This window comes from Pseudorca crassidens, chromosome 16, assembly GCF_039906515.1.
Source record: "Pseudorca crassidens isolate mPseCra1 chromosome 16, mPseCra1.hap1, whole genome shotgun sequence".
Taxonomy (NCBI): Eukaryota; Metazoa; Chordata; class Mammalia; order Artiodactyla; family Delphinidae; genus Pseudorca; species Pseudorca crassidens.
In genome coordinates this window covers 73,095,954-73,108,604 of record NC_090311.1, presented here as the reverse complement: position 1 = coordinate 73,108,604, position 12,651 = coordinate 73,095,954, and the positions used below count along the sequence as shown (strand labels likewise).

General features: G+C 35.5%; 1 protein-coding gene across 2 annotated transcripts in view; it reads left to right on the top strand.

Annotated features, from left to right (window-relative positions):
- The first annotated feature begins 2 nt into the window (after positions 1-2).
- The window catches only part of PHYHIPL (phytanoyl-CoA 2-hydroxylase interacting protein like), a 91,966-nt gene continuing 79,317 nt past the window's right edge, over positions 3-12,651 (top strand). The window contains exons 1-2 of one of the 2 annotated variants that reach the window (XM_067710934.1): positions 3-295; positions 8,461-8,498. Coding sequence is in view for 1 of the 2 variants with exons in the window: in XM_067710933.1 (XP_067567034.1) it covers positions 190-295 (106 nt within the window). In the remaining variant the exon portion in view is untranslated. The remainder of the gene's footprint in view (positions 296-8,460; positions 8,499-12,651) is intronic. The other variant, XM_067710933.1, reaches the window with a different exon arrangement.

The following is a 12,651-nucleotide window of genomic DNA, read 5'->3' as shown; positions in this document are numbered from 1 at the left end:
CTCGGCTTCTCAGAGCCGCACGCTCAGTGGAGCTCCCGCCACTGCCGTCGCCTCGGCCCCTCGGTGCCGCGTCCCAGGCCTCCTCCCTTCCTCCGCCACTCCCTTTCCCTTTCCCGCCCTTCTCTCTCACACGGTCCGCGGAGAGAGCCTGGATACGAAGCAGGCGGACGTGAGAAGGGGGTTGGAAAAATGGAGGTGCCGCGCCTGGATCATGCCCTTAGCAGCCCCACCAGCCCCTGTGAGGAGGTGATCAAAAACCTCAGCCTGGAGGCCATTCAGCTGTGCGACCGGGACGGTAAGAGTGGCCGGGACGGTGAGGAGGGGGGGTCGAGCCCACGGCCAGGCACCGCGGCCGCTCTGGCTCAGCCGCCCCTGCGCGGGCGGCAGGGTCTTTTGTTGTCCCACCTGTGCATATGAATGTCGGTGGGGGCTCCCCTTCGTCCACCCCTCCCGCCCCTCAGACCCCAAAAACAAAAGCACCCCGGGGCTCGCGCGTTGGCGGGGAGAGTCGCCGTCGTCCCCGGCCTCGGCGCCCCTCGCCGGCCTCGCCCGCCTGGCCCCGGCCGAGGGCTGCCCTCGCGAGGGCGCCGTTCCCGCCCGCGGCTCCCGCCCGGGACGCGGCGCTTTTGATCTTTGCCGCAGTCCCGCAGTCCTGGGTCTCCCGGCGTCGAAAGGGAGATGCCCTCAGGGGTTTCCAGCCTGCTCGCCCCGCCGCCTCTCCCCGCACACACACTAGTTAGCGGTCTCTGACCAGAAACTTAACAGTTCCTTTTTCGAACATCTACATTTAGAAGTCTTTTTATCCTCTCAAAATGGAATGGGGGTGACAGTTTTTTCAGTGAGGGGGCAGAAAAAGAGTGCGTTTCAGCACCACGGACAGCCACCAGCTTCGCCGTTTGGGGCTGTGATTCAGAAACTGTCAAAAATCTGAAGGAAGTGGCCTCGTACATCTGCCGTGATTGAGAATACGGGGCGAGTACTCGCCATTGTGTCTTGATATCATACCGCTTATTCTGTTGTTAAAGTTGGCAGTCTCCTGAAGAAGGACACTGATTAAACGTCGGTCTGAGCGTTAAAGAGAGAAACCGGTACTACGTGCAGCACGGGTAGTCACACTGCTTCTGTATTAGTTGGAGAGTCAGTGCTATTTCAGTAATGCGGAAAAAAACTTCATTTGTAAAGAACTCATCTGATTCGTACTGATTGGCCTAATAATTGTAAAAATTATACATGTGACAAAGGAAAAACAATTTATGTGTTGTCAAGATGATCCTGAACAGTTTTGGCTATACATGAAATTAATGTTTAACTGTATATAGAGATGATGATTTTACAATGGTTTTTTAGCCAAGGTTATGTAGATATATACTCACAATAAGGTCATAAAATTGATCAGTATGTAATCCAAGTAGAGAGCAGAGGTTTTGTTTCCAGTCCATTTAAATAGTAATAACTTGGTTAGGCGTTGCTATACAGTACGGTTTAGGTCAACCGAACACCGAGTTTCCGTTTAATAACAAATTTAGGACAGTGGGTCTTTGATTAATTGCTCTTTGAAGCCAGAGTCTCTTTAAATAATTCTGAAACAGGTGTAGTATGGATAATAAATATTCTTGCAAAAGCTGCTTATATTTTCTTTATCCTTAAATTGTTTTGGTCACCATAGTATTAAGTGCACATATTTATGGCATTAAAAAGATTCATTGTTTTGGTATTCCATATATAAGGTTACATTATTAGACTATACAGATTATTTTTAACATAGCACATAGGAAGTCCTGTAGTCCTATGGGTTTGTTTATACTTTTGTGAAATGACTTTCTGTAATGTTATCACTGTAAATATTTTTATTTTCCTAGACTGGTTTGACAGAAAACCAGAATCTAATAAAATAAAGGCAGATTTTATTTTCATTTACTTCAGTGATTTATCAAAAGCTCATTACTGTAGTTATTGGAAATGGGCAATTCATGGTTGCTCCTCAGAAGCCAGTAATCAATACTTAAAATTGCATTTACCACCTGTTTCAAAGATACTAAGAAAAATAAAGTTTTAAAAATGACCTTTACAGAGTTAATAATGCAGAGTACAAAAATTAATGTGCTGCATTTACCATGGTCTCTCCTCCTAGAGTAGAAGTTATTTTGTTTTGGTAATATTTTTTAGTTGTTTTAGTTCACATTACTAATCCTTGCAAAATGAGCAAATTACGTAACATTTAATGGCGGGGGTATTGGCACTAGGCAGTATCTATGAAAATTAATACTTATTTGCAGAGTTCTGAGTCAACACAGATTAATTAAATAGGGTTTCATTTTATAAAATAGCTTATGCCAACAAATACAGAGGGCTAACTCTTCTATTAAAAGATGTGTAAAATTTGAAAATAGCTAGTGTAAAGATGTTGTTAAATGCCTAACTTTTCATTTTGTGACTCTATGTCAAATCCAAAAATGTTAAGTTGGTGTCATAGGAATAATTTAGAGAAGGTGATATGGTTATTTTTACAGAACAATTTTTAAATGCTGCATTAAGTTTTTCAACCAGATCTTATTTATCGTAATTTTATATTGAGAAATTTTCAGCTAGATGCATTTGCTTCCTTCACTCCCTTACTTTCACTCCCTCTCAGGTCTCATTATTTTACTGTTGAAAATATATAACATAGAAAAATTAGTATGTGGTAGATCTATTATGTGCTTAAGTACATAATAAGTGCTATACTTTCATAATTTTATTATAGAAATAGATTTGTTTGCTCTTTACTTACTTTATTTTACCCTAATATTAATCCGATGATGGGAAAAATTAGAGCAATATTAATTCCTTAGAAGTGGAATAAAGTAGAATAAGAGAAAGTATCATATGATTGTTTAATAAACATTTCCTTTTACCTTCTCCACTGATAGACATTTTTAATTTTATAATGTTTTGCATATTGCATCAACTAAGATCTGTAGCTGCTGGTAAACATAACTGTATGTCTTATGCTTCCCTGGATCTCCTCTTTTATGTTTTTTTTTTTCTGTCACTTGCCTTTTTTCTTACAATCTATTTACATTATTAGCAACAATTCACAATGCTTCTTTTTCTCATCGTTCCTCAAAATATTTAATAGTCTCTGAAGAATATGGAATAGAGTCCAAGTGGTTATATAATTGGATTTTTTAATTAAGCAAGAGGGTTCTTATACACACACATTATCTCATGTGTGCTTTTATCCTAGGCATGTGTGCTTTGGTTGCTAATACATGGCCCTGCCTAGATGTTACTTGTAGTTCAACATGAGGATTCTGTATCAACTTCTATTAGGAAACCTCTGAAGATCTGCTGTAAATCTAGTAGTTTCTATAATCTCTGTTGTAAGTAAAAGAGTGTTTCTGTTATTTGCCTCTGCTGTGCTGAAGTAGCCTCAAGTTGCGTATATGATGTACTTTAATTGTGGCTTTTCAAAAAAAATCCAAGAAAAAAGCATTAATTTGTCATTGGGAAGCATTAGTAATATGGGAACTTATTTCCAGTTTGTTTCTTCACATAGATACTTCAGACCCTCACTGACCTGTGACACGACAAAACAGCTCTGACCCCACACATAGAATTCTACGTTACTTCTCTTCATCTTTTCTCATCATGCATATACATATTGAAGCTTTATTTCCTTGCCGAGAAGGAAAGCTTTATCTTTATGTTGCTTTATATGCATCCAAGCTCCCTGAACTCTTGTTATAATAGTAAAGAAGAAAATACAAAGTTAATTTGCTGTATAGCATTGAATCCACCCCCAATGCTTTCTAGCTTTAATAAGTATTATTTCCATGATTCGGGCATTTTATGACTGCTTAGATACGGTTTGTGGAGTGTATGATGCTAGTCAGCAAGGGAACACATTTTAAAGGAATTGCACAGGCAGAAGCTGACATTTCCCTGTCTTTGTCTACCAGTAGTTTGCGGAAGAAAAGGGAAAAGGTCTTCTCTTTTTTAACATATTTTAAAAGATAAATTCCTTTGAATTTGGACTCTATCATATTTGTTTAAATTATAAATCAGTTGAGACGTTCTTCTTTATGCTTATTGATGTGTGAATTAAACAAATTTTAATTTTGGAAACAAATGGTAATACAAGAGTGCTTAGTAACAACGCTATATTAGATAATTCTTGGAGATATTTTCTAAAGCAGACATCTAGGACAAATAGCCTTGATTATTACCTTTCATAGTACAAAAATGTAAGGTAGGCATTACTCAGTCTCACTGACATGCAAATAGCATGGTGGTAATACCATTTTAGAATCAGACCTCTCATACAATATTTACTCTTGATAGATATGTTATCTTAGGCAAATTACTTAACCATTTTTTAGCCTCAAGCTTTCTCATGTAATATGGGTATAATAATGTCAGTCCTGTAGGATTGCTGAGATATTCAGTAAAGTATTATATACCATTTCTCACAGTTCTTGAAACAAAATAGAGAATAATAATTATTTTTAATGGACTGTTATTCTTCACATACCTTCTTGAGTTGAACTGCTTTTTAATTCTTATTTTTTGGCCAATGTTTAGATCTTTTTTAAAATTTCAGTTGTGTTTTGTTTAGATAGTAAATCCTTCTTATGTCACTTCAACTTCATGAGTAGTCAATGGAAACTGTAAATTCTGAATTTGAAAAGAACAGTAAAATCACAGTTACAGTACTCTATCCTTTGCTTATATTTTTCTATCACATCAGTAATATCCTTCTCAGCATGAATCCTAAAAGCTATTTTCAGCTTCTATTTTGAACCTACTGTTTGCTGTTTTTCATGTACCTTGTGACCTTGATACCTGCTTTGGTAGGTATTTGCATCAGAGCCCTTCTCTGTTCTTGATTTATCAATTGTTTTCTTTATGATTTTTTTCTAAGTATAGATCTATACCAACACATGTGACCTCCGGGTTCATTTCTTTGACCCTGATTTGACTATAGAGATGCTGTAAATTTTCATTAGTGAGTATGAAACAAAACAAAAAGAAAAGAAAAACTAAAAGAAACAAGCAAAAAGCTTGAAAACCATCACATTATGTTAAACGAATTTATATTCTTGGTAGAGGTTCTGATTCATTCCCAGAGGAGACCAGGAAGTTTTTAGAGTAAAAGTCACATCAAAGGATATGTGACCAGGCTCCCTCCAGTGGTAGAATGACCAGTACGTTGTAAGTGGTAACATTCTTGCCTAGGTAAGTAAGCCAGTTAGAAATTCACTCTATAGAACACTATCTAGGCAACTTCCAAGTCACTTTAAAAAAAAAAAAAAATTGCTGCTGATGTTTCCCTCTCTTTAGGCCTAAGCTTGATTTTTCCCTTAACTTATGTGAGTAGAGTTTCATGATGACGTTTATGTGTTATCCTGGGCTACGGTAATAACAGCGGCTGCATCAGTTACTGCAGTAAGCATGATCCTTCTAGTTTTTGGTTTTCCTTCTCTGCCCTTAAATGTATAATTTAAGTTCTCCTTATAGGATTTGCCTCTTTCTTGGATTTGTTTTACATTTCTTTTAACTTTCTCTATAAAGAATCTTTTTATTATTTATAAATTATTGAAATTCTATCTTTACTACTGTAAAGCATTTGCCCATTTTTAACTGTTTAAAGTATTTTATTATTACTAGACAATAGTTAAACTGTCTTATTAAGAAGACTGTATTTTATACACATACATTTGAGAAGTAAAATTAGTATTGGGGGAGGACTTCTAGCAGAAATGTATTAGAAGATTTGAAGAGTCTCAACAAGGAAAAGTAGGCAGCCTCAGCCTGTTATCTATGGGAGGATAGTGAGTGGCAATGGTATAAGAAAAATCTAAAAATAATTACCAATAATTTGTGACTGATTGAATTTTCAAGCAAAATGAAAAGTGACGGGGCTTTCCTGGTGGCGCAGTGGTTGAGAGTCCGCCTGCCGGTGCAGGGGACGTGGGTTCGTGCCCCGGTCTGGGAAGATCCCACATGCCGCGGAGCGGCTGGGCCCGTGAGCCATGGCCGCTGAGCCTGCGTGTCCAGAGCCTGTGCTCTGCAACAGGAGAGACCACAACAGTGAGAGGCCTGAGTACTGCAAAAAAAAAAAAAAAAAAAACTACAATGAGATAACACACCAGTCAGAATGGCCATCATAAAAAAATCTACAAACAATAAATGCTGGAGAGGGTGTGGAGAAAAGGGAACCCTCTTGCACTGTTGGTGGGAATGTAAATTGATACAGCCACTATGGAGAACAGTATGGAGGTTCCTTAAAAAACTAAAAATAGAACTACCATACAACCCAGCAATCCCACTACTGGGCATATACCCTGAGAAAACCATAATTCAAAAAGAGTCATGTACCACAATGTTCATTGCAGCTCTATTTACAATAGCCAGGACATGGAAGCAACCTAAGTGTCCATCAACAGATGAATGGATAAAGAAGGTGTGGTACATATATACAATGGAATATTACTCAGCCATAAAAAGGAACGAAACTGAGTTATTTGTAGTGAGGTGGATGGACCTTGAGACTGTCATACAGAGTGAAGTAAGTCAGAAAGAGAAAAACAAATACTGTATGCTAACACATATATATGGAATCTAAAAAGAAAAAAAAATTGGTCAGAAGGACCTAGGGGCAAGATGGGAATAAAGATGCTTACCTATAGAGAATGGACTTGAGGATACGGGGAGAGGGAAGGGTAAGCTGGGAGAAAGTGAGAGAGTGGCATGGACATATATACACTACCAAACGTAAAATAGATAGCTAGTAGGAAGCAGCCGCATAGCACAGGGAGATAAGCTCTGTGCTTTGTGACCACCTAGAGGGGTGGGATAGGGAGGGTGAGAGGGAGGGAGATGCAAGAGGGAAGAGATATGGGGACACATGTAGATGTATAAGTGATTTACTTTGTTATAAAGCAGAAACTAACACCCCACTGTAAAGCAATTATACTCCAATCAAGATGTTAAAAAATAAATAAGAGTAGAGAAGAAAAAGTGGGTAATTCTGTCCTGAGTCTCTCAGATGGCTTCACAGAGAGAAGCAACATTTTTTCTGGGTATTAAAAGTAAAGTAAAAAATTTCTAGAAGCAAGATAAGGGCATTTCCGGCAGGGTAAGTGCGTATATAAAGGTATAACACCATGTATGTCCTAGGAATACACAGCATTTAGTATTGCTGAAGGAAAGAAGTGTTACTTGTGAGAAAATAAACTAAACGCTAGTTAGGGCTAGCTAGATTATGCCATGATCTATAGTTTGGATTTATCTAGTTTGAAATCTTATTAGTAGATTTCAAATTTTCTAATTTGTAGAAAACCTTTTAAAACAAAAATACCACATTTTACAAAACTCTAACAAGTAAAAGTAGCATTTTATAAGTATACATTTATCCTGGAATTTCAAACATGCATCATTTTTCAAATTAAGTCGATTAAGTGAGAAATTAAAATTAGCGGTTATACTTGAAAATTGTTATTTAATATCAGCCTCAGCATCCACTTTATTTCTGAATTTTATTTTTATTGCATTGTCCCTAGGAAATTCTGGTTCATACAGATAAGTAGTGGCAAATGGTAATTTTTTTTTAAAACTTATTTTGCCTTCTCAGGATACTCTTAAAATAAATTGATTCATACTTTAGAGAAATAGTAAGATTTTTTCCCCCAAAATGAATCAAATTAAGTCCCAATTGAATAAATCCTTTTGGAGGGAAGTGATAGAATTGATTCATCCATCAGTTCATTTTTTCATTGTTCAGTGCAAAAATAATGTATCTTATAATATTCTAAGATATTCATTGACAACATTTTTAAATGCTCATATTTTTGCACTGATCTCTTAAAATTTCAGAACAGCTTAATTTAATTTACTTGGATGATGACTCTTAACTGTAAGGATCAGTTTCATTACTGATACTTTATCTGCATTTATAAGCTTGGTAACGTTTGTGACTGTTTTGTCAGTTTGAGTTTTTCAACTTGTTACAAAGCTATATAATCATATTAGTGTGCCTATTATTTACATTTGAAAGATTTATAAAAGGGATTTTTAATGAATAAATAAAGTATTTCTTTTGAAATATTTATACCTTGCTTCAGGACACCTACCTAAGTTTGGTGTGAAAAAAAATGAATTTTGAAATTTTCTATCTGTAACATTACAGCTAACTTCAGAAAAAAAAAAGGAGAAAAATCGTTCAATTTAAATGATAGTCTGTATGTGATGAGGCAAAGTTATTTTGAAGTATCTTAATATCCAGTCCTTATTAGTAAACAGTTGCTACCTAATGAAAGCTGACAACAGCTTTTATAGGAGCTACCACTCCTGAGATTTTAAAAATTTTACCTGCTTCCCTTAATAGAGTTGTCTCAACAATTCTGACAGTTTAGTTGATGATGTGTAAAAACCTGATGTAGACATTAAAATTGTCTTGTCCATTGTGTGTTGTTTTAGCATCCTTGAATTGACCTGTTTGAGAAACTTCTACAAAAGTAAGTGGAGAGATCTGCCACATTCATTCTAATGCCGTTAAATTGAAAAGATTTTATATAATTTCAGTATTTGAATTAATCAAGCATATGTGATGAATATATTGTATTCTCTGCATTTTTAGACATGTACAAATATTTATTTCAGTTTTTTGATAAGTTTACTAATTTAACATATTTGTTACACTGTCATGCAGGATTTAATAAGATTTTTCTCCAATCATATATGCTGTTGTTCATGGGTAATATGGTGACTTTGTTCTGAGCACATTTTATTTTAATTCCTAGATTTACAATAACTTCAGGCACACTTTTTTCAAAATTATGGAACTTGTCAAAGACCGTATCATTACAGGTTCCTCTCGATATCCAAAAGTAGAGCTTTCTTCTGAAAGCTTTAGTAAGCCAAAATGGTGTAAAGTGAAGAAGCAGTTACCTTAGGACACATCTTGCTAATGATGCACAAAATAAATCCAGATAAAGCACAGATGCTCACAGACACAGTTCAGAGCTCTGGAGGCTTGATGCTGAGATTCAGAGTGTAGTTCCCAGGGAGGGAACTTGGCGATGCAGCTCTCCTGGTTTGGGGTGCACACTGCCTCAATAATGGCTCCCTGCAAAACAAACGCTGAAAGCTATTCTTTGCTTTTTGCCTCTTTTTGTAGAAGGGAAAAATCCTCTTTGGATTTTTTTTGGTTGGCAAAAACAGGTACTAGTGTAGATATTTCGTAAAAGTGAAGTGACATAAAGCAAACTTTTGGAAAGCAGATGGTATCTTTGTTTGCAAACCTTGACGTATGAAACCCAATGAAAATTTATCATTTAAAATTTATCACTACAATGTAAATTCTACTGACCAGATGACTGTCATTGAAATTTGGCATCATGTTTTAGCTTTGGTGAGAGCTCCCAAATGTTAGCTGAAAGATCAGCTGTTACTAATTAGTAGTAAGACTTTGAGACGTCTTGAGCCAAATCAGTCTCAATACATCCATGTTAACATTTATTCAACATTCCTGCTTTTAACTAGGGATCCATTTCTAGTTTTATAGGTAATTATTTCATAACCTATACTGGAAAAAAGTGTAACTATAACCCAAACTTAGAATAACTTTATCACAGACATCAACAAGTACACAAAATTCATAATAAGCCCTTCTATTTAATTTGTCCTGTTGAGCTGAAGGGACAAAGAGATGCACCTGAGCCTTGCCTGCAACTAATTGAATACTGCATGCAAACACATAATGTTTGCAAAGTTTTACTTGAGTATATACTTGCTGATTTGAATTAAAAAAACAAACGTGAAACATGATCAGAGCCGTAACCTTTTTATACATTGTGCCATTTCGTGCACTGAAGTAGCAGGCAAATTTTATTTTGATCTTTAACCCAAATCACATGATACAGCACAATTTAATATATGCTATTTGTATTCAGTTTTCAAAATAGTTCTAAAATTAAGAAGAAAGTTAAATGATAATGCTTGCTGAACATCTTAATCACCTTTGTGTTAAAAATAAATAATTTGTCAGAACCAACTTAAACAATGGGATCTCAACATTTATCACCAAGAGCGCTTCTTAAAACAGATTGCTCCGCCCCACCCCCTAGAGTTTCTGATCCTTTAGTTCTGGGGTGGAGCCCAAGAATTTGCATTTCTAACAAGTTTCCAGGTGATGCTGATGTTGGTGATTCGGAGACCACACTTGGAGAACCACTGCAGTAGGTAGCACGACCAAAGAAGTTCTTAGGTAAGGAAGAGATATTGCATATTTTATTTTAATAAATATACTCATTTGAGGAATGAACTGGGATACTGAGCTCAGGAGTCTAACTACTTACAGGGCAGTTACAGATAATAGGATTGTTGAGAAAAAGAAGATAAAAATTGGGGGTGGAATTGAATAACATTTTTGAAGTAGAAATCTGTTGACTTTGTGATTAAATTGGAAGTGTGAGACGTGAAAACGGAGTTGTTGTTGATGGCTAAATTTTCTAGATTGGGAGATTGGGTACATTTTGATGCCAGTAAATAAAGTAGTAATTGTTGGTTGGAGTGAATGTGAAGGCGAAGCCTTGTTAACAAGCTATTAAAGTCTTTTCTGGACAAGCTAGGTTTCAGATATTTGTGGAATACCTAGATGGAGACATCCAGGAGGCTGTTAGAAGTATCTATCTATGTCTCATAGGGAGTGCGTTTGAGGATAAAGATGGAATTTGGTAGTCCTTTTCCAGCTGTTTTCTATTGCTCCTTTATCAAGTGTTTTTTCCTTCATCTTCTAGTCAGTCTTTTAGACTCATGCCAAATTATTGAACTGCTCATTAGAATGAATAAATTCAAATGTTGGTGTCCTTTTTTGTGGTGTCTAAAAGGAGCGTTTGAAAATTAATTACTTTTATATAATTAAATTTGGCTTGGGAGTAGTTATTTGGGGCAGTTAACGTGGAGGAAATACAATTGACCTAAGCTCTATACTTGATAGATTTCTCTCCCTTATGTCCACTGGAAAGAGAGTTAAGTATATGATTTTCTGTGCTTACTGTGGAAATACACTGGACTCATTTTTCCCTCCTTGACAACAGTCTACAGTGCATAAAGTAAACACTTGAGCCTGCAGAAACTAAAATCTTCACCAAAGCTATTTCTAAAACTTTCATACTGAACCTGTATTTCCAAGATTTTCTTTTGACTTCGAACCTACTAAATTTAATGTTTGCTGTGGTATGTATTGAATGCTAGCCTAAATAAGACATTGTCTTTTTTCACTTAATTTTTGTTCTTTGCAGATTTTTTGGTATGAGTTTAGGTAAACCTACCATTTTAATACATATAGTTTTTGTATAACTTTTTCGAGCTGTGCTAAGGTTGCGTATTTGAGCCTATTTTTACATATTTTAGTACAGTTCAGTATGTCCAATATTAATTTTCCTGGAGATTGCTATGCTTTTTTGGTTGTTATTTTTAGTGATTAAAGAAAAATAAAAACAGGAAAGCCTAATGACTAAAAAGGCAGTGATTCTGGAATTTGCTGTTTGCACTATTTGTTTTGCTAAAAGCTTTATTCATTCAAGTCGTAATCATAAAATTTACAGTAATAAAATTTGAGGTTGAAATAATGAAAAATGTTTCCAATACAATCTAGCCACTTCTACCAGAATTTTTATTCTGCACTATGTATTATAGAAGTATATCTTCATTTATATAAATATTTTTAAGAGCTTCACAAATATTTCTAAAAGCTTCATATAGGTCAGTAGTCACTGAACTTTTTCTTCACTGATTTCACAGTAATTTGAAAAATATTTTTACCAGTTTTTTTGCTTTTATTATTAATATATTACTATTTAAACTTTTTGACATACAAAGACCACTTAGTTTCATTATGATGTATTAATATTTTAATGAAAAAAATTAAATGTATTTTCCTGGATACATGCATGATGATATTTAGCACAAACAAAATGTATGTGTGTGTACTTACTTATATTCATTACACTTTAAAATGCAGATATGCTGTCCTTTAAGAAAATCCAAAATATGAAATCTAAACTTACAAAACACATTTATCAACCACAATAGTGCTTGCTGCCGTTTCTCTAGTGTTCTGTTTCCTTCTGAAAAATTTGACAGAAGGGCAAAATGGCAGTGAGATGTAATACCAACTAAATTGTCTTAAACTATGCTTTCTTAAATTATTTCTGAAATTTTTATGAGGGAAAGTAAATAGTAGACATTGGAAATACAAAGATATAACATTTTTATCTTCATCTATTTATAGACCATGTCAAAGATAGCTAAATTGTTACTGTGCTGATAGTTAAATTTCAAAAACACTCTAGAATGCTGCATTTGTATCATTTACCTATGAGTTTGCAAAGTTTTTTGCCCAGCATTTCTATCAACATTTCTTTAATTTTTTTCTTTGAGCACACAGAACTCTTGTGAAATGTCAAAAACATTGTTTTTAACTAAAAAATGACTCCTAAGAAAGCGAAGTGTGATGATGTAAGAAAGCAGAAAGGAGAAGAGGGATTTTTACCCAGAATAGTTTTTGTTAAATTGAAAAGTAGTTTTGTAAAATTTTTGCATTGACTAATGTTATTATACTAACAGTATAAGGTATCATAATTTATTATGGTGTCAAAATTTACT